This window comes from Zophobas morio, unplaced genomic scaffold (genome assembly GCF_036711695.1).
Source record: "Zophobas morio isolate AGI-343-1 ecotype UQ-CSIRO unplaced genomic scaffold, CSIRO_AGI_Zmor_V1 ptg000018l, whole genome shotgun sequence".
Lineage (NCBI taxonomy): Eukaryota > Metazoa > Arthropoda > Insecta > Coleoptera > Tenebrionidae > Zophobas > Zophobas morio.
The window spans coordinates 1,843,619-1,869,571 of NW_026972123.1; the positions used below are offsets into that span (position 1 = coordinate 1,843,619).

General features: G+C 37.5%; 4 protein-coding genes across 8 annotated transcripts; all 4 read left to right on the forward strand.

Annotated features, from left to right (window-relative positions):
* The first annotated feature begins 273 nt into the window (after positions 1-273).
* On the forward strand, positions 274-9,099 carry LOC135131089 (fatty acid synthase-like). Its single transcript, XM_064058620.1, has 8 exons — positions 274-414; positions 1,751-4,167; positions 4,217-4,475; positions 4,533-6,055; positions 6,111-6,396; positions 6,444-8,534; positions 8,583-8,822; positions 8,875-9,099. Exons 2-8 carry the CDS (start codon positions 1,754-1,756, stop codon positions 9,004-9,006), a joined length of 6,945 nt encoding a protein of 2,314 aa, XP_063914690.1. The 5' UTR covers positions 274-414; positions 1,751-1,753; the 3' UTR covers positions 9,007-9,099.
* A 245-nt stretch (positions 9,100-9,344) lies between these two features.
* LOC135131090 (fatty acid synthase-like) lies at positions 9,345-16,013 on the forward strand. 2 transcript variants are annotated; one of them, XM_064058622.1, is made up of 7 exons: positions 9,345-9,507; positions 9,556-11,976; positions 12,026-12,284; positions 12,340-13,859; positions 13,915-14,200; positions 14,248-14,716; positions 14,778-16,013. In XM_064058622.1, exons 2-7 carry the CDS (start codon positions 9,566-9,568, stop codon positions 15,941-15,943), a joined length of 6,111 nt encoding a protein of 2,036 aa, XP_063914692.1. In that variant the 5' UTR covers positions 9,345-9,507; positions 9,556-9,565; the 3' UTR covers positions 15,944-16,013. The 2 variants fall into 2 exon arrangements, with proteins under 2 accessions (XP_063914692.1, XP_063914691.1); XM_064058621.1 differs by having other exon boundaries at positions 9,345-9,496.
* A 149-nt stretch (positions 16,014-16,162) lies between these two features.
* LOC135131093 (uncharacterized) lies at positions 16,163-17,397 on the forward strand. The gene is made up of 2 exons (XM_064058628.1): positions 16,163-16,497; positions 16,606-17,397. The coding sequence occupies exons 1-2, from the start codon at positions 16,470-16,472 to the stop codon at positions 17,307-17,309; spliced, it is 732 nt and encodes a 243-aa protein (XP_063914698.1). The 5' UTR covers positions 16,163-16,469; the 3' UTR covers positions 17,310-17,397.
* A 37-nt stretch (positions 17,398-17,434) lies between these two features.
* Positions 17,435-23,954, forward strand: LOC135131092 (uncharacterized). 4 transcript variants are annotated; one of them, XM_064058626.1, is made up of 4 exons: positions 17,435-17,665; positions 21,107-21,342; positions 21,394-22,927; positions 22,988-23,062. In XM_064058626.1, exons 1-3 carry the CDS (start codon positions 17,638-17,640, stop codon positions 21,856-21,858), a joined length of 729 nt encoding a protein of 242 aa, XP_063914696.1. In that variant the 5' UTR covers positions 17,435-17,637; the 3' UTR covers positions 21,859-22,927; positions 22,988-23,062. The 4 variants fall into 4 exon arrangements, with proteins under 4 accessions (XP_063914696.1, XP_063914694.1, XP_063914693.1 ...); XM_064058624.1 differs by lacking the exons at positions 17,435-17,665; positions 21,107-21,342 and adding exons at positions 23,143-23,378; positions 23,430-23,954 and having other exon boundaries at positions 22,100-22,927; positions 22,976-23,089; XM_064058623.1 differs by lacking the exons at positions 17,435-17,665; positions 21,107-21,342 and adding exons at positions 23,143-23,378; positions 23,430-23,954 and having other exon boundaries at positions 22,100-22,927; positions 22,988-23,089.
* Positions 23,955-25,953: the final 1,999 nt, after the last annotated feature.

The window sequence follows — 25,953 nt, forward strand, 5'->3', positions numbered from 1 at the left end:
AATGTGGTTTGTTTGTTATCTTTTGTATTTTTCCATACGATTGGTAGCTTTTTTGTAGAGTACAAAACAAAAATAGTCCGCATTAAGTTACTGACTCTTATTAAAATTGCATTTCCTATTGTATGTTAATGAATGACGTTTGATAAATTGAGACTACAATGTGCGAAAAAAAGTATGGAATCTTTAAAATTAACAATATGTCATTATGATTTAAATATGCATTTAGTGCAGCTACTGCCGTGACGCCTAGAAATGCATTTATAAATGGCCAAACATACTACTCACAAATGCAGTATTTTGTCCAATCCATTATGATGTTTTAAGCTGCATTGAAAGATTTATTACTGCTTAAAATATCTTTAAATAGGCAAAACGTCCTCTGTGCGTCTTTCGACTAGGCATAGGTGCAAAAGTGTGAGTAATTAAACCAAAATATTTTTTAAAGAGTAAATTGTTCATAAAATATTTGTTTAGTGTTCAGATTAGGTCATACAAATGGCTATTAAAACTTCTGACGACATTGGCAAAGATTGTAAATAGTGGCATGGAAGAAATTAAGACACAGTCATTTTAGTAACTAAAATGAAAAAATGATTTAATTATTCTCAGTGTTGTTTTTGTATTTTATTTTGGTAATAAATGTAAGTGTGGTTTATTATATTTTGTATTTCTTCAAACGGTAGCGTTTCTTCTGGAGTACGAAACAAAAACAGTCGACACTAATTAATTTGACTTTTATTAAATCTTCATTTCCAATTGGATGTTAATGAATAACGTTTGACAAATTGCGACTACAGCGTGTGCAATATTATATATAATTTAAATAGGATTTACTTTGAAAATGTTGTGATGACATCATCCCGTCTGGATTTTCTGTGCACTGGAAATTTTCTGAGTTAGGTTTCGTCTTAAATATTTCTTTGCAACCTTACTTGACCCCCACCTACTTACTTGCAGATCTAAGACGTCAGCACCGGCACAACTCATCAAGTTGTCAACACCCAACAATTTTCTTTTTGATGAATCTTATCTTGTCGACTATTTCTTTCAATTTTAAGCATGTCTGAAGCTTTGAATGTTGGGAGCATAAGGATAAAGTTTTACGAAAATGTCGTTTGATGCGATAAAGTTCTATAAATTTGACTTGGCTGACAACGTTCGTCGTCATGTAACACCTTCGACGACGTTATAATTTTGCATTCATATCTCATTCTAATCAAACACAACCATTTACGTCTTTGCCTCTAATAATTATTACTATTTTTATGCCATGATTATGTAATTAGATTTAATTATAACAAGAACATCATGTGATTTATAATAGTGGATACTGTAAATCATATAACATATAATATTCTCGTTAATTTCATATAGGGAAAATTATCCCTGTTAATAGTAGAATTGGTAGTTATAGGAGATTTATTATGCTGATTTTGATAACAATTTTTTTTGTTAAAGCAGTTCATTTTTTAGTTATAATCATGTCGTAAAAGCAGTAATTATTATTAGACACAAAGACGTAAATGGCAGTAGTGGATTACAAGTTATAAATACAACGTTGTTGAAGTTATGTTCCTTCGTGCGAATAAAACATTAATATAAAACGGTAAGAAGGAAAACAACATTTTTAATTTGATATCATTTAATTTTAACACTAATCCAAATCTTAAAATAAAATTGCCTGTGTGGTTCTTAACTTAACAAATTGGACCTTCAAACTGTCCCCTTCTCTTTTAATAAATTGTTTCAGATTATGGCTACCAAAACTTCTGAGGACATTGTCATCGCTGGTATTTCCGGCCGCTTCCCCGAAAGCTCAAATCTGGAAGAATTCAAACAACAACTATTCGACGGCGTCGATCTAGTGACAGACGACGAAAGACGCTGGCCATCAGGTCTCTACAACCTTCCAACCCGTACCGGAAAAATGAAAGATATATCTCACTTCGACGCTACCTTCTTCGGCGTTCATTCTAAACAAGCCCACACGATGGACCCTCAACTGAGATTTCTTCTCGAAGTAACTTATGAAGCAATCGTCGACGCTGGAGTTAACCCCAACGACATAAAAGGTTCAAAAACGGGCGTCTATGTTGGAGTTTTCCAAAACGAAGCGTCTGATTATTGGACAAGAAGCCCAGACAGAACCAAAGGATACAGTTTAAGCGGATGTAGCGCTTTTATGTTTGCTAATAGAATATCGTACGCTTTTGATTTGAAAGGACCTAGTTATGTGGTGGATTCGGCTTGTTCGGGTAGTATGGTGGCTTTGCACCAAGCTGTTTGGGCAATGAAGAACGGGGAGTGTGATGCTGCTATCGTAGGAGGGGTGAATTTGCTTTTGAGGCCTGAAACCTCTTTGGAGTTTTTAATCATCGGTATGTTGAGTGCTGAAGGAAAATGTAAATCGTTTGATGCGGATGGAAATGGCTACGTGAGGTCTGAAGCCACGGTTGTCGTTTATTTACAAAAGGCAGAAAGCGCTAAACGTGTGTATGCCACCATTCTGGGAATAAAAGTCAACAATGATGGCTACAAAGAAGAAGGGATTACTTTTCCTAGTGGAAGAATGCAGAACGTGCTCATTCGAGACACGTACACCACATTTGGAGTTGATCCTTCAGAAGTTTCATATTTAGAAGCTCATGGTACTGGTACCGTAGCAGGTGATACCCAAGAAGTCAATTCCGCCTCAGACTTTTTCTGTGAAAATCGGAAAGAACCTCTGCTTATAGGTTCTGTGAAAAGTAACATGGGACATTCAGAAGCCGCTTCAGGGCTGTGTTCCTTGGCAAAAGTGGTCATCACTATGGAAAGTGGTTTCATACCTGCCAACTTACATTTTCAATCCCCGAATAAAAACATCCCTGCATTGTGTGACGGTCGTCTGAAAGTGGTCACTAATAAGAACGAACCTTGGCTAGGTGGTCTAATTGCTATTAATTCCTTTGGTGCCGGGGGTACTAACTCACACCTTATTCTTAAAGCGAACCCGAAAGAGAAAATTAAACAAAATACAGGTGATGTACCACGTATCGTGGCGATTTCCGGACGCACCTCTAACGCGGTTCACACTTTAATCGATCAAGTTAAGAAGCACAGAGACGACGATGAGTTCTTGTATCTAGTAAATGAGGTTCATCAGGACGGGATTAAGGGTCACCAATATAGAGGATTCTGTCTTTTAAACGACACACCAGTCTGCGAAATCGGAGATATCTCTCTTCAGAAGAGACCTGTATGGTTTATATACAGTGGGGTGGGTTCTCAAAAGAGCATAGGAAAGGAACTCATGCAAATAGAAGTGTTTCGCAACTCAGTTAAGAAAAGTTCTGTAGTGCTACAGCAATTTGGGATAGATTTAGAAGATATTTTAATCAACGGGACGGATTCCACCTTCGAGAATGTTCTGAATACAACAGTTGCGATAGTCGGTGTACAGATAGCCTTAACAGACCTTTTAAAATTTTTAGGCGTTGACCCTGATGGAATAATCGGACATTCGATTGGTGAACTAAGTTGTGCTTACGCAGACGAAACTCTGACCGCCGAACAAACCATTCTTACCGCTTACCACAGAGGAAAATCTCTAATAGACAGTGATCTTGTCAAAGGGTCAATGGCTGCAGTTGGACTATCATGGGAACAAGCACACCAAAGGTGCCCCTCAAATGTATTTCCCGCTTGCCACAACGCCCAAAATAACACCACAGTCTCTGGTCTGAGCCACTCTGTGAAAGCTTTCGTCGCCCAACTAACTTCTGAAAATATTTTTGCCAAAGAAGTGAAAGTGAGTAATGTCGCTTTCCACTCAAAATACGTAGCAAAAGCGGGTCCACAATTCCACAAAGCACTCAAACAAATCATACCTTTCCCAAAACCACGAACATCCAAATGGATTTCATCTTCAATACCTGAGTCGAAATGGACGACGACTCTTGCACAATACAGCTCTCCAGATTATCACGTCGAAAATTTTCTTTCGCCTGTTTTGTTCCACGAAGCTCTTCAACACGTCCCAGACAACGCTGTCGTGATTGAAATAGCACCTTCAGCGCTTTTTCAGGGAATTATTAAACGTTCGTTAGGGTCAAAAATTACACCTGTAAGCCTTTTAAAGAAAGAGTGTGATAACGATGTTGAGTTTTTATTGGCAGGTCTTGGAAGGTGAGTTTACTACTATAATGTGCAATTAATCGTGACCATGTACGTTTAGGGTACACAATGCTGGATGCCAATCCAAATTTGCAAAGCTTTATCCTTCAATGGATTTTCCAGTGGGTCGAGGTACCCCCATGATTGCTCCGTACGTCAAGTGGGACCATTCTGAGGAGTGGACGGTGCCTAATTTTCTTGAGAGTGAATCTAAATCTGGTGTTATGGAAATAGAAGTGGATATGAGCAAAGAGGACAATCAATATCTGTTGGGACATGTTATTGATGGTCAAAATCTTTACCCAGCAGCTGCATATGTGGTAAGTAAATAAGTCGTCTACAAATTAGTTTCAATCGTCTTACTTGACACGTTCAAGGTTTTAATTTGGAAGACACTAGCAAACCTAAAAAACAAAGACTACCTGCAAACGTCTTTCGTGCTTGAAAACATGGAAATTCATCGCATGACAATTATTCCAAAAGACGGCTCTCTGAAATTTACTATCAACATCCTGCAACAAAGTGGCGATTTTGAACTATGTGAAGGTGGAAGTACAGTTGTTACAGGTAAAACTTACGTTCCCGAAGATATTTCTAAAGCATTTGCAAACTCACCTTCCACTGCCCCAAGAATAGAAGAAACGGAGTTAAAATTAAATCAGCAGGATGTGTTGAAAGAACTGAGACTGCGAGGATATGAATACCAGGGTTGTTTCCAACAAATCCTCGAAACAGATGTTCGATTTTCAAACGGAAAGGTAAAGTGGAACGATTGGGTTAGTTGTATTGATGCTATTCTTCAATTTTGGTTTATGCGTGTACCCACTCGAGATCTTTATCTTCCTACGAAATTGCAGAAAGTAGTCATTGATCCACAAAAACATCTCCAAACTGTTAGAGAATGCGGTGGTATTCTTGGGGTGTTTGCCCGCGAAAATCTACGTGTTGTTAAATGCGGCGGTGTCGAAATTGGAGGCTTCAAAGCGACTTATGTTAAAAAACGTCACCTAACTCACCCGGCTCCTAAAATAGAGAAATATGAATTTGTGCCGCTAGAGAATACGACTCCCGTAAGTGAAAACGCGGCTTTACAAGTCCTTCTACAACTTGTGTTGGAAAACAGTTCCGAAGTTCTTAGAATGGCAAAAATGGAACATGGTCATCCCAACGAGGAACGAGTGATGTTCAATATTGACGAGACCCTTAAACAGGAAATTGTAGCGTCTCTAGACACCACAACAGTTACATCTAAAGACGCCAATCTGAGTGACTTTAATTTGGTAGTTGTTGCAGGTGCGAGCATAAATAATGAACTCAGTCTTTTGAAAACTATTTCACAAAATTTGGCAAAGGACGGATTTCTTCTCTTAGAAGGAGACAAGGAAAATTTTAACTTGAACGATCTATCAACTTTGGGAGTACTTGTTAGTAGTCAAATTACCGACACAAAAATTTATGCTCTATTAAGAAAACCAGTAGAAACTGATGCAAACTCATCTATTATTATTAAAGTAACTGGAGATTTTTCTTGGATTAATGTACTAAAAGATGCGATGAAACAAAGCGAGACTTCTGGGAACAAAATCTATTTGTACGCTCAAGGAGACAAATTTAGCGGATTGATTGGGTTAGTGAATTGTTTAAAACAAGAACCAGGTGGAGAAAAAATAAGGGGTGCGTTCATCGAAGATCCGAATGCTCCTATATTCTCATTGACACAATATTCCGAACAACTGAGAAAAGATTTGGTTCACAATGTGCTCAAGAAAAATGTTTGGGGTACTATGAGACACATTCAATTAGAGAACAACAAAATTTCTACTCAGCACGCCTACATCAGTGCGCAGATTCCTGGAAACTTGGCAAGTTTGCAATGGGTACAAAGCCCCGTAGACTTAAGGTGATTAAAATTTTATAACGTTTGTGATATTTTAATCTCGTTTGGTAATTTATAGAAAAAACGAGCCAAATTTGGAATTATGTCATGTTTACTGCGCTCCAGTTACCTCCTACGACGTGCTACTGGCTATGGGAAAATTTTCGGAAGAAAGACCGTTAAAAAGAAACCACTTAGTAGGTTCAGAATTTTCAGGACGCGACACTACCAATAAGCGTGTCATGGGAATAATTACCACAAGCTCGTTAGCAACAACCATAGAAGTCGATACAGAATTTTTATGGTCTGTACCAGAGAAATGGAGTTTGGAAGAAGCCTCAACGGTCCCTAATGCTTACGCCACGGTAAGTAAGAATCTTATTTTTCCACTGGTGTAACCGAAAAATTTCAGAGTTATTATGCTCTTGTGGTTCGAGGAGGAATCAAATCTGGAGAATCAGTTCTAATCGATGATGGTTCTGAAAGTATAGGTTTAGCTTCCATACGTATTGCGCTTAAGATGGGTTGTAAAGTTTTTACAATTGTCAACACTAAAGGGAAGAAAGACTTCTTGGAAAAAATGTTTCCAGAACTTATAGATGGTTGTATTGGTTGTGATAGTGAAGAAATGGTGTTTAACCAAACCGGTGGACGCGGAGTAGATTTAGCTTTTAGGTGTACAGTTAGTGAACATTCAGAAGCATCTATAAATTGTGTAACAGATGGTGGGCGCTTCCTTCAACTGGGAAACGTCGACTTTCCCAAAGGAAATATCTCAAATGAGAAAGATATATCGTTTCATGGTGTAGCTTTGGGTGTGTTATTTAAGAGTGAAATTTTTGTTAAGAAGAGGGTCTGGGAATTAGTTGAGCAAGGTATTATTGACGGTACTGTGAAACCTCTACCACGTATCGTCTTCAAACCTAATCAAATCCAGGAAGCCTTTCACTTCGCACAGTCCAATACACATCGTGAGAAACCAATTTTGCAAATCTGCGATGACAGCCAAAACCCAGTTCCTGTTTTGGCCACGCCCCGTTCTTACTTCGACCCAAACAAAACTTACATCATAATAGGTGGTTTGGGCGGTTTTGGCTTAGAACTAACCAACTGGTTAACTCAAAGAGGCGCAAAAAAGTTAGTTTTGGCTTCGAGAAATGGAATCCAAACAGGATATCAATCCCAACACGTCCGAAAATGGACCGAATTAGGAATCAGCATCCAAATCTTTACTGATGACATCACAATAGAAAATACAGCGAGACAACTTCTAGCAGACGCAAATAAACTAGGACCTGTTGGTGGCATTTTTAACGTATCAGCAGTCCTTCGTGACGCACTAATGGCGAACCAAACCGAAACCAACTACAGGACTGTTTGTGCCTCCAAAATCGATATCACTAAACATTTAGATGCGCTTTCAAGAGAGCTTTGTCCACATCTAGAACACTTTGTGACTTTTTCTTCATCATCGTGCGGTCGCGGAAATGCTGGTCAGTCGAATTACGGTTATGCGAATTCGGCGATGGAACGTCTTTGCGAAGCTCGTCGAGACGCTGGTCTTCCAGGACTTGCGATCCAGTGGGGTATCGTAGGTGACGTAGGTTTAGCCATAGACATGACTAAAATAAAAGTTCGGGGAATGATGCCACAAAAAATGACTTCGTGTCTGTCTACAATGGATGCTGTTCTTCAGCAAACGAATCCGGTTGTTAGTAGTACGGTTTTTCAACCAAAAAATATAGAGAGTATGAAAACACGAGAAGTAGGGATGACTGAAGCTGTTGCGACTATTCTGGGGATTGAAGACGTCTCTAAAGTTGGCGATTCTGTCTCTTTCGTCGATTTGGGTATGGATTCGACGATGGTTGCTGAAATCAGACAAATTCTTAGATATAATTATGACTTGGCGCTAAAAGTTGCAGAAGTTCGAGCATTGACTTTTAGGCAGTTAAGTGAATTGGAGGAACGGTCTGAAAGTGTGACTACAGTTGCTAGTACAAATCACCATGAAGATAGTGATTTAAATTTGGTAGTTACACCGTCTAAGTGCCTGATTAGACTGAACGACAAAAATATAGAAAACGGTCTACGGCCTGTTTTCGTCATACATTCTATAGAAGGAACAGTTAGTACGTTGATACCTTTGGCCAAAGGTATCACAGCACCTGTATATGGTTTGCAATGTAGCAAAGAAACTCCTGGCGGTACTATTGAGGACATGGCAGCATTTTACAACGACAAGATTAAAACAATTCAGCCTAAGGGTCCTTACACTTTTGTCGGGTACTCATTTGGTGCCGCTGTTGCTTTTGAAATGGGACGTCAGCTGGAGCATCGGGGAGATAAAGTAAATCTTGTCCTCATCGATGGGTCTCCTTCCTACATACCCACGTATTCTAAGAAGAATGGAATTGAGATTCTGAAAACCAATAAACCAGTTCACGAATGTGAAATTTTACTTTATTTCGCAACACAGTTTAAAAAAATTGACCGAAGAAAGGTCAGATTTTCAAATGTACTTACAAAGTTTTCAAATTTGTTATTTCAGGCCCTTGATGAGCTCATGCTTTTAAAGACGTGGGAAGAAAGATTGGACAAAATTACTCAGATTCTTTCTGGTGCAGTACCAGTTTCAGATGAAGATGTAAGAGATGCAGCTGCTAGTTTCTTTTACAAAGTGGTGGCAGCCAATAAGTACCAACCCAAGTCCAAATTCAAAGGCAAAGTTACTCTTATTAGAGCAACAGAAAATTATATCGATGTGGGTAACGACTATGGGCTTTCTGAGGTAAGAGTTATTTACAGATCATTTTGAGTATTCTGTGTCGTGTTGATTACAGATTTGCGAACTAAACGTAAAAGTGGATGCGATTGAAGGTGACCACAGGAGTATTTTGGTAGGATCTAGTGTTGAAGGCATTGCAAACATTGTAAATAGTGGCATGGCAGAAATTAAGACACAGTCATTTTAGTAATCAGCGATAGATTTGCACTTTATTTAATTATTGTCAGTGTTATTTTTGTATTTTATTTTGATAATATATATAAGTGTGGTTTGTTTGTTATCTTTTGTATTTTTCCATCCGATTGGTAGCTTTTCTTGTAGAGTACAAAACAAAAACCGTCTAGACTAAGTTATTGACTCTTATTAAACTTGCATTTCCTATTGTGTGTTAATGAATGAGGTTTGATAAATTGAGACTACAATGTGCGAAAAAAAGTATGGAATCTTTAAAATTAACAATATGTCAATATGATTTAAATATGAATTTAGTGCAGCTACTGCAGTGACGCCTAGAAATGCATTTATAAATGGCCAAAATACCACTCACAATTGCAGTATTTTTGTCCAATCCATTATGATGTTTTAAGCTGCATTGAAAGGTTTATTACTGCTTAAAATATTTTAAAATAGGCAAAACGTCCTCTGTGCGTCTTTCGACTAGGCATAGGTGCAAAAGTGTAAGTACCTAGTAATTAAACCAAAATATTTATTAAAGAATAAATTGCTGAAAAATTAGTGTCATCGAAATGGCTACCAAAACTTCTGACGACATTGTCATCACTGGCATTTCCGGCCGCTTCCCCGAAAGCTCAAATCTGGAAGAATTCAAACAACAACTATTCGACGGCGTCGACCTAGTGACAGACGACGAAAGACGTTGGCCATCAGGTCTTCACAACCTTCCCACACGCACCGGAAAAATGAAAGACATATCTCACTTCGACGCTACCTTCTTCGGCGTCAGCCCCAAACAAGCCCACACGATGGATCCTCAACTGAGATTTCTTCTCGAATCAACTTACGAAGCAATCGTCGACGCTGGTGTTAACCCCAACGACATAAAAGGTTCAAAAACGGGTGTCTACGTTGGAGTTTTCCAAAACGAAGCGAGGGATTATTGGACAAGAAACCCAGACAGAATCAAAGGATACGGCTTAAATGGATGTAGCGCTTTTATGTTTGCAAACAGAATATCTTACACTTTTGATTTCAAAGGGCCTAGTTATGTGGTGGATTCGGCTTGTTCGGGTAGTATGGTGGCTTTGCACCAAGCTGTTTGGGCAATGAAGAACGGGGAGTGTGATGCTGCGATCGTAGCAGGGGTGAATTTGCTTTTGAGACCTGAAACCTCTTTGGAGTTTTTAATCATCGGTATGTTGAGTGCTGAAGGAAAATGCAAATCGTTTGATGCGGATGGAAACGGCTACGTGAGGTCTGAAGCCACAGTTGTCGTTTATTTGCAAAAGAAAGAAAGCGCTAAACGTGTGTATGCCACCATTCTGGGAATAAAAGTCAACAATGATGGCTACAAAGAAGAAGGGATTACTTTTCCCAGTGGAAATATGCAGAACGTGCTCATTCGCGACACGTACACGGAATTTGGAGTTGACCCCTCAGAAGTGTTATATTTTGAAGCTCATGGTACTGGTACCATAGCAGGGGATACACAAGAAGTCAATTCAATTGCAGACTTTTTCTGTGAAAATCGGAAAGAACCACTGCTTATAGGATCTGTCAAAAGTAACATGGGGCATCCTGAATCAGCCTCGGGACTGTGTTCGTTGGCAAAAGTGGTCATCTCTATGGAAAGTGGTTTCATACCTGCCAACTTACATTTTCAATCGCCTAATAAAAACATCCCTGCGTTGTGCGACGGTCGTTTGAAAGTGGTCACTAAGAACGAACCTTGGCTAGGTGGTCTAGCTGCTATTAATTCTTTTGGTGCCGGAGGTACCAACTCACACCTTATTCTTAAAGCGAACCCGAAAGAGAAAATTAAACAAAATGCACCTGGTGTACGACGTGTCGTGGCGATTTCTGGACGCACCTCTGACGCGGTTCACACTTTAATCGATCAAGTTAAGAAGCATAGACACGACGATGAGTTCTTGTATCTAGTAAATGAGGTTCATCAGGATGGGATTAAGGGTCACCAATACAGAGGATTCTGTCTTTTAAACGATACACCAGTCGACGAAATCGGAGATATCTCTTTCCAGAAGAGACCTGTTTGGTTTATATACAGTGGGGTGGGTTCTCAAAAGAGCATAGGAAAAGAACTCATGCAAATAGAAGTGTTTCGCAGCTCAATTAAGAAAAGTTCTGTAGTGCTACAGCAATTTGGAATAGATTTAGAAGATATCATAGTCAACGGGACGGATTCCATCTTCGAGAACGTTCTCAATACAACAGTAGCGATAGTCGGCGTACAGATAGCCTTAACAGACCTTTTAAAATTTTTAGACGTACAGCCCGACGGAATAATCGGACATTCGATTGGTGAAATAAGTTGTGCTTACGCAGACGAAACTCTAACCGCCGAACAAACCATTCTTACCGCTTACCACAGAGGAAAATCTCTAATAGACAGTGATCTTGTCAAAGGGTCAATGGCTGCAGTTGGACTGTCATGGGACCAAGCACACCAAAGGTGCCCCTCAAATGTATTTCCCGCTTGCCACAACGCCCAAAATATCACCACAGTCTCTGGTCTGAGCGACTCTGTAAAAGCTTTCGTCGCACAACTAACTTCTGAAAATATTTTTGCCAAAGAAGTGAAAGTCAGCAATGTCGCTTTCCACTCCAAGTACGTAGCAAAAGCGGGTCCTCAGTTCCACAAAGCACTCAAACAAATCATACCTTTCCCAAAACCACGAACATCCAAATGGATCTCATCATCAATACCTGAGTCGAAATGGACGACGGCTCTTGCACAATACAGCTCCCCAGATTATCACGTCGGAAATTTTCTTTCGCCTGTTCTGTTCCACGAAGCTCTTCAACACGTCCCAGACAACGCTGTCGTTATTGAAATAGCACCTTCGGCGCTTTTTCAAGGAATTATTAGACGTTCGTTAGGATCTAAAATTACACCTGTAAGCCTTTTAAAGAAAGAGTGTGATAACGATGTTGAGTTTTTATTGACAGCGCTTGGAAGGTAAGTTTACTAGTTTAATGTGCGATTAATAGTGACTATGTACGATTAGGGTACACAATGCTGGATGCCAACCCAAATTTGCAAAGCTTTATCCTTCAATGGATTTTCCAGTGGGTCGAGGTACCCCCATGATTGCTCCGTACGTCAAGTGGGACCATTCTGAGGAGTGGACGGTGCCTAATTTTGTTGAAGAAAACTCTAGCTCTGGTGCGGTGGAAGTAGAGGTAGATGTCACCAAAGAAGAAAACCGGTTTTTGTTGGGTCATAGCACTGATAGTCAAATTGTTTACCCAGCCGCTGCGTATGTGGTAAATGTTGCCAATTCGTTTCAAAAATAAAAAGGGTGACCGAAATTGATTTCAGGTTTTAATTTGGAAGACATTAGCAAAACTCAAAAACAAAGATTACGCGCACATGCCTTTTGTAATCGAAAACGTGGAATTTCATCGTGCCACGATTATTCCGAAACAAGGTTCTATTAAATTTAGTATCAACATCTTACAGCAAAACGGTGATTTTGAATTGTGCCAAGGTGGAAGCATTGTTGTCACGGGTAGGACCCAAGTTCCTGAAAATGTGTCCAAAATGTTTTCAAAGCTTGAACCCATCGACTCCCAAACAGGAGAGACGTGGTTAAAATTAAACCACGAAGATGTGTTCAAAGAACTGAGACTAGGGGGATTTGAATATGGGGGTAGCTTCCAAGAAATCCTGGAAACAGATAACCGTTTTTCAAATGGGAAAATAAAATGGAACAACTGGGTTAGTTGTATTGACGCCATGTTACAATTCTGGGCTATCCGTATACATACTCGAGAGCTTTACCTTCCTACTAAATTACAAAAAGTTGTAATTGATCCTAAAATGCATCTTCAAGCAGCTAGAGAATCTGACAATGTTTTGGCGGTGTCTGCGTTTGACAACATCGGCGTTGTTAAATGTGGAGGTGTTGAAGTTAAAGGGTTAAAAACCAGTTATGTTACAAGGTGCCATCTAACGCATTCCACTCCGAAAATAGAAAAGTATGAGTTTGTACCTTTAGAAGATAAAGTCTGGGTAAGCGAAAATGTAGCCCTAAAAATGGTTGTGCAAACTGTGTTGGAAAACAGTGTTGGAGTTCTTCGAATAGGAAAAATTGAAAGTGGACATCCGATGGAAGAAAAGTTGCTGCTCGAAATTGAGGAGATCCTTAAACGGGAGCTTGTGATATCTGTAGATACAAAAATAATTACATCCAAATATCCAACTCTGACTGATTTTGATTTGGTGGTTGTGTCCGTTGCGAACATAAAAACTGAACTCAGTTTTCTAGAAACCATTTTACAGAACTTGAAACAGGAAAGTTTTCTCTTGTTAGAAGGAGATAAGGAAGATTTAAATTTCAACAATCTACCATCTATGGGAGTGGTTGTTAGTACTCAAGTCACTTCCACAAAAATGTACACTCTTTTACGAAAACCAACTGAAATTGACACAAACTCATCTGTTATTAAAGTAACCGAAGACCTGTCTTGGATTGAACTAGTAAAAGATGCAATGAAGCGAAACGAAGACTGTGGAAACAAAATTTATTTGTACACTCAAGGAGACAACTTTGGTGGATTAATCGGTTTCGTGAATTGTTTAAAGCAGGAACCAGGTGGCGAAAAAGTAAGAGCTGTGTTCATCGAAGATGCGAATGCTCCTCCATTCTCACTGACTCGGTATTCCGAACAACTGCGAAAAGATTTGGTTCACAATGTGCTCAAGAAAAACGTTTGGGGTACTTTGAGACACATTCCATTTGATAACGACAAAATTTCGACTCAGCACGCCTACATCAGTGCGCAGATTCCTGGAAGCTTGGCAAGTTTGCAATGGGTACAAAGCCGCTTAGACTTAAGGTAAATAAAATTTTAGAATGTTTGTGATATTTTAACCTCGTTTGGTAATTTATAGAAAAAACGAGCCAAACTTGGAATTATGTCGTGTTTACTATGCTCCAATTACCTCCCACGACGTGCTTCTGGCTATGGGAAAATTTTCAGAGGAGAGACCATTAAAAAGAAACCACACCCTAGGTTCAGAATTTTCAGGACGCGACAATACCGATAAGCGTGTCATGGGAATAATTATCACAAGCTCTTTAGCAACAACCATAGAAGTCGATAAAGAATTTTTGTGGTCTGTACCAGAGAAATGGAGTTTGGAAGAAGCCTCAACGGTCCCTAATGCTTACGCCACGGTAACTAACAATCTTATTTTTACACTGCTGTAACAGGAAAATTTCAGAGTTATTATGCTCTTGTGGTTCGAGGCGAAATCAAACCTGGAGAATCAGTTCTCATCCATGATGGTTCTGAAACCATAGGTATAGCTTCCATACGTATTGCGCTTAAGATGGGTTGCAAAGTTTTTACATTTGTCAACACTAAAGAGAAGAAAGATTTCTTGGAAAGAATTTTTCCAGAACTTGCAGATGGCTGCATTGGTCATGATAGTACTTTCGACGAAATGGTACTCAAGGGAACGAATGGATGCGGAGTCGATTTGGTTTTTGGTTATGCAACCGGTGAACACTTGGAAGCATCTTTGAACTGTTTAACGCATGGTGGTCGCTTCCTGAAAATAGGAAATTTCGACTTTCCCAAAAAAAGTGTTTTGAAAATGAAAAATATATCACTCTATGGTATAGTCTTTGATGCGCAATTTAGAAGTGAGGTTTCTATTAAGAGAAAAATTTGGCGATTAGTTGACGAAGGTACTGTATATTTAGTAGCTAATAAGTAAGTAATAAATAACATGTGATTCTTAAATTTTAGGTATTAGTAACGGTACCGTGAAACCTGTACCACGCACTGTCTTTAGAAACAACCAAATCGAAGAAGCTTTCCACTGCGCAGAGTCCACCACACATATGGGGAAATCAATTTTGGAAATTTGCCCTGAAGACCAAAAACCACACCCTGTTTTAGCTACGTCACGGTCTTATTTCGACCCAAACAAAACTTACGTCCTAATAGGTGGTTTGGGCGGTTTTGGGTTAGAACTAACCAACTGGTTGACTCAAAGAGGAGCAAAAAAGTTTATTTTGTCTTCAAGAAATGGAATCCGAACAGGATATCAGTCGCTTCGTTTCAGAAATTGGACACAGTCGGGAAACATCGTTCAGATCTTTACCGCTGACGTTACGACACTAAAGGGTACGAGGAAACTTCTGAAAGTAGCAGACAATCTAGGACCTGTAGGCGGCATTTTCAATGTGGCAGGAGTCGTTCGTGACGCACTAATGGTAAATTTAACCGAAGCCGACTTCAAGACTGTCTGTGCTCCGAAAATCGAAATTACTAAACATTTAGATGTGGTTTCGAGAGAGCTTTGCCCACAGTTAGAACACTTTGTGACTTTTTCTTCATCATCGTGCGGTCGCGGAAATGCTGGACAGTCGAATTACGGATATGCGAATTCAGCGATGGAACGTCTTTGTGAAGCTCGTCGAGAAATGGGTCTTCCAGGACTCGCGATCCAATGGGGTGCTGTGGGAGATGTGGGTTTAGCAATGGAGAAGACCAGAGGGAATAAGTACGTGAAAGTAGGTGGGACGGTGCCGCAAAGAATAGTTTCGTGTCTCTCTACGTTGGACATTTTCCTTCAACAATTGAATCCTGTTGTCAGTAGCATGGTATTAAAAGACAGACACACAGAAGACTTGAAAACAAAAGAAATTGGGATGATTGACGCTGTTGCTAATATTTTGGGAATTGAAGATGTTTCCAAAGTTGGCGATTGTGTTTCTCTTGTCGATTTGGGCATGGATTCGCTAATGGCTGCTGAAATCCGGCAGACTCTTCAAGGTAAATTTGACTGGGCGTTGAGTGTTGAAAAAATTCGGGCACTTAGTTTTGGACAGTTGAGTGAACACGAAAAAATCTGCAAACGACCAGGAAAAGTAGGTGCAAAAATTGATCAACCTGTAGAGGGTGTTTAAAGGATTTCATTTATGTCGTTACTTTGTTAAACGTTATTTTTGTATTTTGTTGTGGTAATAAATTTAAGTGTGGTTTGAATTAACGAGTTCACCGTTTCTATTCATCCTTATCTCAAATTTATCCATCAGAAGCACTTAATAATTATTTATCCGTCTTATCTATGAATGAGCGGTTCAGTGCTCGACTTTAATCAAACCATATCCGTTTTTTTAATTAAGAAAAAAAATAGAGAAATGATGGCCCACATTTTAAAACACAAAGAAATAATGGCTTGTTTTTTAAACACCTAATAAAAACGTCATCAAACCTCGTCTTGTCTAACATTGCGAGTGCGTGTTTGACGAGCCTCCACTACAAAGCCACCAATTATGTTATTATTTCTATAGATAAACAGCTACTGTCGGTTCAGTTGTCGTTAATACGTGTATCGTTGAGTGAACGCAAGCGTTCGATTATTTACAGTTACAACTCTTTGAAGACACCCACATAAACAAAACAGTGACATCGTCAACCAAAATTTTAAAAATGGGAGACAAAATTTGGACGATCAACGGTAAGTAGAGACAATTCTTACAATTTATCGACTAGAGAGTGCATAGAAATAACCTTGACTTGCAACAATCGATATTATATAATAAGCTGCATTATTTATCTTTTTTAGACAACGTTCATTGTCAGCTGTTAACCTCCGCCTACCTCGAAGAAGCCCTCCGATTTATCGAAACCGCGTTCTACCCTCACGAAAACATATGCAAGACTATGGAAATCACGAAAGACCCGGAGGCTTTAGTCGAACTTCGCGAGCTAACAACATCTGCAGCCAAAGACGGAGTTACACTTATCGCAGTGGACAAACGGTCCAACAAAATCGTAGGAGTAGCGTTCAACAAAATCCAGGTTAGAGACGATCCCGTCTTTGAAAATTTAGCCAAGCGCTGGAAGCGTCCCCTTTCTAAAGCCATCGTGGAGTTCATGGCCTACATCGACAACCTCTACAACCTCTTCGAGCACTGTCAGATCGAGTGTCTTTTCGAGCTGATGTTCCTGGCTACGCTGACAGACTACAGGGGGCAAGGTATAGGACGGAAGTTAACCGAAGTTTCGGTGGAGATTGCCAGGGATCTAGCGAACGGAATTAACGTTAAAAAATCCGTTGATGGTAGCCAGCTTGCTCTGGAGCCTGCACCCAAAATCATTAGTTCCATTTTCACTTCTATTGCCACTCAGAAAATCGGGAGACAGTTAGGGTTTCAGGTCGTTGTCGAACTGGATTATGAGGGGTTGGACTTTCAGGGGATGAGTTTCACAAAAGTGGCGGAAAGTGGGACGAAGAAGCTGACGTTGGAGTATAAGAAACTTACGTGATGCTACTAAAATTTGTAAAAAATTAAATATACAATTTTTAAAATTATTATATTGTTGTAAGTTGTAGTAAATTAAATATTTGCAATTATTGCTGTACCTTAGTCCCCTTATCTTAGTCACTGATAAACCTGAAAGCCCTCTTGTTTGTTTGAAGATTGCTAGACAGTAGGTACTTACACCATAACTCTTGTCGACGTGGAAATAAAACAGTTGTCGACAAAGATTTCAAGTTCATAAATCTGCGCATTAATTGATAACCTTGTACACCAATAAATGTAGAGTTTGAAATGTTTAAGTACCACAACTAGTAAGGAAGTGTCACCATAAAATGGAAATCGAAAAATGGTGGGTTAATGGTAAGTTATTGTGAACAAATGTAGGTATCAGGATGTTTTTAGACAAAAGTGGGCCATGTGAATTTAGTAATATAGTTGACAACCAATTTTCGATTTTAAAATAAAATTTTTAGAATATCTCAAAAATGGTATCATTTCATTTTGGCGAATCTGAAAAAGTGGTGGAAATTTTCAAAGAAATGTTCCCGAAAATTACTTCTGCAGCTTGAAATAAACGAAAAACATGTCTTGATGAATTTCAAAAAGCTCGCAAAAATATCAAAAATTTGAAAAATTGAGTAATTTTCGAAAGAGCTTGGAAAAAGTTAAAAATTTAATAAATTTGAGCTTTCGGTAAAATTGCCTTAAAATATATCAAAAGACTAGGATATAAATCTCGAGAAACTAATTCGTGAAACGTAGCCTTTAAATGAAACCAGACTAAGTTTTTTGAAATTTTCGGTTTCAAAATCAAATTTTTAAAAAATCGCAAAAATTTTCATGTTTCATCTTGGCGGTTATGGATAAATGGTTGGAATTTTCGAACAAATGAAGGCAAAAATAACTTTTACAAGTCTAAATAGAAAAAAAATCTCTTTAGGGAATTCTCAAACCTACTTGGAAAGAGTCAACAATTTTGTAATTGGCAATTATTGAAAAATTTTTGTTTGGTTAAAAAGCCACACAAAATTTTCGTATTTTCGAAATTTTCGGTTTTAAAATAAAGTTTTTAGAATATCTCAAAATGGTAATACATATTTCATTTTGGCGAATCTGAAAAAGTGGTGGAAATTTTCGGAAAAATGTTCCCGAAAATGACTTCTGCTACTTGAAATCAACGAAAAAGATGCCTTGATGAATTTCAAAATGTTCGCAAAAATATCAAAAATTTGAAAAATTGAGTAATTTTCGAAAGAGCTCGGAGAAAGTTAAAAATTTAATAAATTTGAGCTTTCGGTAAAGTTGCCTTAAAATATATCAAAAGTCTAGAATATAAATCTCGAGACAGAAATTCGAAAAACGTAGCCTTTAAATGAAATCAGACTAAGTTTTTTGAAATTTTGGGTTTCAAAATCAAATTTTCAAAAAATCGCAAAAATTTTCATGTTTCATCTTGGCGATTCTTGATAAATGGTTAGAATTTTCGAACAAATGAAGGCAAAAATAACTTCTATAAGTCTAAATAGAAAAAAAAAACTGTTTAAGCAATTCTCCAACCTACTTGGAAAGAGTCAACAATATTGTAATTGGCAATTATTGAAAAATTTTTCTTTGGTTAAAAATCCACACAAAATTTTGGTATTTTCGAAATTTTCGGTTTTAAAATAAAGTTTTTAGAATATATCAAAATGGTGATATTTCATTTTGGCGAATCTGGAAAAGTGGTGAAAATTTTCGGAGAAATGTTCCAGAAAATGACTTCTGCAACTTGAAATCAATGAAAAACGTGTCTTGATTAATTTCAAAATGCTCGCAAAAATATCAAAAATTTGAAAAATTGAGTAATTTTCAAAAGAGCTCGGAGAAAGTTAAAAATTTAATAAATGTAAGCTTTCAGTAAAATTGTCTTAAAATATATTAAAAGTCTAGGATATAAATCTCGAGAAACTAATTCGAAAAACGTAGCCTTTAAATGAAATCAGACTAAGTTTTTTGAAATTTTTGGTTTCAAAATCAAATTTTTAAAAAATCGCAAAAATTTTCATGTTTCATCTTGGCGGTTATGGATAAATGGTTGGAATTTTCGAACAAATGAAGGCAAAATAACTTTTACAAGTCTAAATAGAAAAAAAATCTCTTTAGGGAATTCTCAAACCTACTTGGAAAGAGTCAATAATTTTGTAATTGGCAATTATTGGAAAATTTTTCTTTGGTTAGAAAGCCACAGAAAATTTTCGTATTTTCGAAATTTTCGGTTTTAAAATAAAGTTTTTAGAATATCTCAAAATGGTAACTTTTCATTTTGGCGAATCTGGAAAAGTGGTGGAAATTTTCGGAGTAATGTTCCCGAAAATGACTTCTGCTACTTGAAATCAACGAAAAAGATGTCTTGATGAATTTCAAAATGTTCGCAAAAATATCAAAAAATTGAAAAATTGAGTAATTTTCGAAAGAGCTCGGTTGAGCTTTCAATAAAATTGCCTTACAATATATCAAAAGTCTAGAATATAAATCTCGAGAAACAAAATCGAAAAACGTAGCCTTTAAATGAAACCAGACCAAGTTTTTTGAAATTTTCGGTTTCAAAATCAATGTTTTTTTAAATCCCAAATATATTCACATTTCATCTTGGCGATTCTGGATAAATGGTTGGAATTTTCGAACAAATGAAGGCAAAAATAACTTCTACAAGTCTAAATAGAAAAAAAAACTCTTTAGGCAATTCTCGAAACTACTCGGAAAGAGTAAACAATTTTATAACTGGCAATTGTTGAAAATTTTTTCTTTGGTTAAAAATCCACACAAAATTTTGGTATTTTCGAAATTTTCGGTTTTAAAATAAAATCTTTAATATATCTCGAAATAGTAATATGTTATTTTGGCGAATTTGAAAAAGTGGTGGAAATTTTCGGAGAAATGTTCCCGAAAATGACTTCTGCAACTTGAAATCAACGAAAAACATGTCTTGATGAATTTCAAAAAGCACGCAAAAATATCAAAAATTTGAAAAATTGAGTAATTTTCGAAAGAGCTCGGAGAAAGTTAAAAATTTAATAAATTTGAGCTTTCGGTAAAATTGCCTTAAAATATATCAAAAGACTGGGATATAAATCTCGAGACTAATTCGTGAAACGTAGCCTTTAAATGAAACCAGACCAAGTTTTTTGAAATTTTCGGTTTCAAAATCAATTTTTTTTAAAATCCCAAAAATGAAGGCAAAAATAGCTTCTACAAGTCTAAATAGAAAAAAAAACCTTTTTAGGCAATTCTCGAAACTACTCGGAAAGAGTCAAAAACTTTATAATTGGCAATTTCATCATTACTTGCTAAGATAAAAACTGATTTTGGCAAATAAGATATCCTCTAAGAAAAGAGAGGGTGGGTGGGCGGGGCTAGTATCTACTAAGATAAGACTGATTTTAGCAAATTACATATCCTGTACGACAAGAGAGGGTGGGTGGGCGGGGCTAGTAGGTGCTAAGGTAAGACTGATTTTGGAATGAGATATCCTCTAAGAAAAGAGAGGGTGTGTGGGCAGGGCTAGTACCTGCTAAGATAAGACTAATTTTGGCAGATGAGGTATCCTCTAAGAAAAGAGAGGGTGGATGGGCGGGGCTAGTATCTACTAAGATAAGACTGATTTTAGCAAATTACATATCCTGTACGACAAGAGAGGGTGGGTGGGCGGGGCTAGTAGGTGCTAAGGTAAGACTGATTTTGGCAAATGAGAAAACATATTCAACGACTATCATACTTCTTATACCCTGTATAGTTTTAGTTTCACTTTCCTTTTTATTTCAGACGACATCTATTGCCAACGTTTGACGGCAGACTACTTGGAAAATGCCACCAAAGTGTTAGAAACCTCGTTTTACCCTCAAGGAAACATTTGTTTGGTTTTAGGTGTTTCGAAAGATCCGGAAGCTATCGGCGAACTTCGCGACTTAACTAACGCAGCTGCCAAAGATGGAATCAGTGTCATAGCGATTGATAAAAATACCAACAAGGTTGTAGGAACCGCGTTTAATAAAATACAGGTATGTCTGTACAATTTACTCAACCACTCCAACATAAAGCAAAATTTTCAGGTGAAGAATGATCCCGTCTTTGAAAATTTTGCCAGATCTTGGAAGAATCCCCGGTCTAAAGCTTTCGTGGAAATTATGGCCACCGTAGACAGTCTGTGCAATCTTTTTGATTACTGTCAGACTGATTGTTTGTTGGAGTTGATGTTTCTGACAACTGCGACTGACTATAGAGGGAAAGGTATAGCCAAGAAGCTGAGCGAAATTACTTTGGAAATTGGTACCAGTCTGGCGAAGGGTGTCAATGTTAGGAAGTCGCTTGATGGTACCGAGCTGCCGCTGGGTCCCAGACCTAAAGTTATTAGTGCCATGTTCGCAACTATAGCGACACAGAAAATTGGAAGACATTTGGGGTTTGAAATGGTTGCTGAAAAATTTTACAACGAGATGGAGTTTCAAGGGACGAAATTTTCAGATGTTATTACTAATGGTAGTACGAAAATCACGTTGGAATATAAGAGGCTATGAATTATTAAGATATTGTTAATGTAAGCGGTCACCAGCTCTTGAAATATAAACAGGATATGCAGTTGTAGATTTCATGTTGTAATGTATTAATTAGAGATGTACCGACTATAGTCGGCCGACTGTTCCGCTTTGCTAAAACCGGTTTATAAATGCAACAGACAGTGTGTTTTTTTTTCTATTTCTCTGACTACCTTAAAAACTTGTTTTATTTTAATAAAAGGAATAACTAAAGTTTCTTTGTTTTCCAAAAAATGTGTTAAATTTGTTTGGATAATTTTAACATTTAATTTTTTGTAGTAACTCAGTACAAAAATAAAGAATAACACAATTTAGAGCAGTTTATACAATACTTAACCAATTTTAACCACTTTTTTGGAAATTTTGAATTCGCTTTGCGTGTTTATTGGACCAGATATCGTGACGGCGATTTCAGAATCGTAACTAGCGGAAGATTATCTACACTTTGACACAAATTTTCAGTCGATTAAACCAATTTTAACCGGTTTTGACAAAGCCGACTAGTCGGCCGACTATAGGCGGTACATCTCTAATATTAATTAAGGCGTAGATTAAGTGTACAGTAGGTTAAGTAGGAAGTAGGTTAATAATGAGATGTTAAGGAACGCCACTGCGCATCTGCGCATGGCGTAGGTACTGATGTTTTTTGCAAGGACTGGATCTCTTCGAGACAGACAGTCGAGTAGGTAAGACATGAATTTGTGTAATAAACACAAATCAACACGTGCTCGTTTTATTAATACTTATCACATGTAAATAACAGTTCATTATATCGTACGTGGTACTATTTATAAGTTGTTGTTTTTGTGTTTGTAATAACAACCTATAATAATTATTATTATCTAAGAAATTGCACTTTAAATAAAACCCACTACTTGGGTGACAACTCCAGTGAAGAAGACCTCCGGTACTAGACAGTAGGTACTCACCCCATAATTCTTGTCAAAGTATAAAAGGAACGACCATATACTTATATCAGTACAGAATTTACATTCAAGGTGCAAATAATTATTACTGCAGTTATCAACAAATGCTTTTGATAAAAAACAAAGTAAGTACATTTCTAGCTTAAAATATGCGCATCGATAAACTTGTACAGTAAAAAACATAGCTTGAAGGTTGCATGTCTGATATATTTTTGAACAACAACTAATGCAGAACGTGCAGAAAGCACAACACCACAAAATGGATATTCAAAAATGGTGGGTTAATGGTAAGTTAGTATGAACAAATGTAGTTTTAGTTTCATTTTCCTTTTTATTTAAGACGATATCTATTGTCAACGTTTGACGGCAGACTACCTGGAAGAAGCCACCAAAATGTTAGAAACCTCGTTCTACCCTCAAGAAAATGTCTGCATGGTTTTAGGTATTTCCGAAGATCTTGAGGCTGTTCGTGAACTTCGCGACTTAACTAACGCGGCTGCCAAAGATGGAATCAGTGTCATAGCGATTGATAAGAAAACCAACAAAGTTGTAGGAACAGCGTTTAATAAAATACAGGCAAGTCTGTGAAATTTACCCAATGTCTACAACACAGTGTGAAATTTTCAGGTGAAGAATGATCCCGTCTTTGAAAATTTTGCCAAGTCGTGGAAGAGTCCCCGGTCTAAAGCTCTCGTCGAACTTATGTCTGAAATTGACAGTCTGTGCAATCTCTTTGACTATTGCCAGACCGATTGCCTGTTAGAGTTGATGTTTTTGGGTACTACCACTGAATATAGAGGGAAAGGAATAGCCAAGAAGCTGAGCGAAATTACTTTTGAAATTGGGACCAATTTGGCGAAGGGTGTCAATGCGAGGAAGTCCCTTGATGGTACGGAACTGCCGCTGGGACCCAGGCCTAAAATTATTAGTGCTATTTTCGCCACTATAGCGACACAGAAAATTGGAAGACGCTTGGGGTTTGAAGTCGTCGCTGAAAAATTTTACAACGAGATGGACTTCCAAGGGACGAAATTTTCAGATGTTATTACTAATGGTAGCACGAAATTGACTTTGGAATATAAAAAGTTATAAATTAGTGAGATTTGTTGTGTCATAAACTTAAAACAAGGTAATAAAACGGCAGAAAAATAACATCGGTTTCTTTTTTCAATTCGAATTATGATGAAAAGATGAAAAACACCCAGGCCAAATAAGTTTTTTAATCTAAAAAAATTTATTAACAGCACATTATCAACGGGAATACATTACATCGGAAGAATGTCACGTAGACATTGGTTTAATTTGAATGAGTTTATCGCCCCAAAACAGACGACTAAAATTATTCATAAGCCCTAACGTTATTATTATGATTCTTACCTTATCATTATTTTATTGTTATAAAGACGAGCGTATTCTCACATTTTCCAGAAAATGGGGTGGCTCGTTCTTAATTTGGTCAATAATAAATTGACTGACTCATTAATTTTTTTGATCCACTTATTTAAGCAAATCTCAAAAATATTTATGCCGTTAAAAATCGCAATTATAGACTCATCATACAAGTATGTATTGTGTAAAGACACAATGCATATTTAAGACAGCATATTTTCGGAAAAATTTTGGACTAGGAGCTGCTAAGATAAAACTGATTTTGGCAAATGACATCCTCTAAAAATAGAGAGGGTGGGTGGGCGGGGCTAGTACCTGCTAATATAATGCCATTTGCCAAAAATAGTCTTATCTTGGCAGCTGCTAGAGCCGCTCACCCACCCTCTCTTCTGTTAGAGGGTATCTTATCTGCCAAAATTACTCTTATCTTAACAGGTGCTAGCCCCGCCCACCCACCCTCTCTTTTCTTCGAGGGTATTTCATCTGCCAAAATTACTCTTACCTTAACAGGTACTAGCCCCGCCCATCCACCCTCTCTTGTCTTAGCAAGTACTGATGGCATACTTTTAAGAAAATTATCAAAATTTGGAAACATTACGAGCATACTTATGCGCACAAGGCTGGAATTTTTAACATCCCCTCTAAGAAAAGAGAGGGTGAGTGGGCGGGGCTAGTAGCCGCTAAGACTGATTTTGGCAAATGAGATATCCTCTAGAAAGGAGAGGGCGGGTGGGCGGGGCTAGCACCTCCTAATATAATGTCTTTTGCCAAAATTAGTCTTATCTTGGCAGCTGCTAGCCCCGCCCACCCACTGTCGCGGCCTGTTCAGTCAGGGCGGAAACTAGAATACATTTGCATAAATTAAAACATGATTTGAATAGTCGTCGTTTGCTCGAATTACGTAATATGGCAAAATCTTTAGGTATAAGATACATTAAAAGATACAATAAGGCAGAATTGGTAAAGGAGATTATTCATGCTGAAGAGCAATTAAAAATAACAAGAGAAAACAAAAAGAGTTTGGAAATATTTCCGTTTAATGATGGAATATTTTCTAAACCGAAAAAAGAAAGAGTAAAAAAGATCAAGTGTGATGAATGTGGAAAATATATTAAGGAAAGTCGAATGCAGTTGCATAAAGCAAGACATAATCCAGAGCCAGATTTTATTTTAGTTCAGGTTGCTTTTAAAGGAAGATTATTAACCTATCAGCATAATAATCTAGAAGAAGGTATAGATATAGAAACATATATGGATATGATAAAAGAAAAAGCTATTAAAGTAGTTATAAATGCTTTAAATCTCCATAAAAATATTAAAATCAATTTAGAGATGGAATGTGAGTTTATGAAACTGGAAAATGAAGACTTTATAATGATACATAAATTTCAGTTACCGAATGTTATACTAAGAGAACAAGATGATCTGGAGGAATATTGGGATGAACAAAAGGATTTATTTATATCAAGATGTGATGAATTGCAAGATAAGGGATCTGGATGGACTTTGAAAAATATAAATTATTTGCGCATTAATATAAACAAATATACACCGTTAAGCGGAAATTCATATGTAGAATTACCCAAGTGGATTAAAGATAAAAAAGCTTGCGTTAATGTTAAAAACAACGATAATAAATGCTTTATGTACAGCGTAATATCATGTTTACATCAAGCAAAAGAACACGTAGATAGACTGAATCATTATAATAAGCCGGAATATATAAATGAATTAAATTTTGAAGGAATACAGTTTCCTGTCA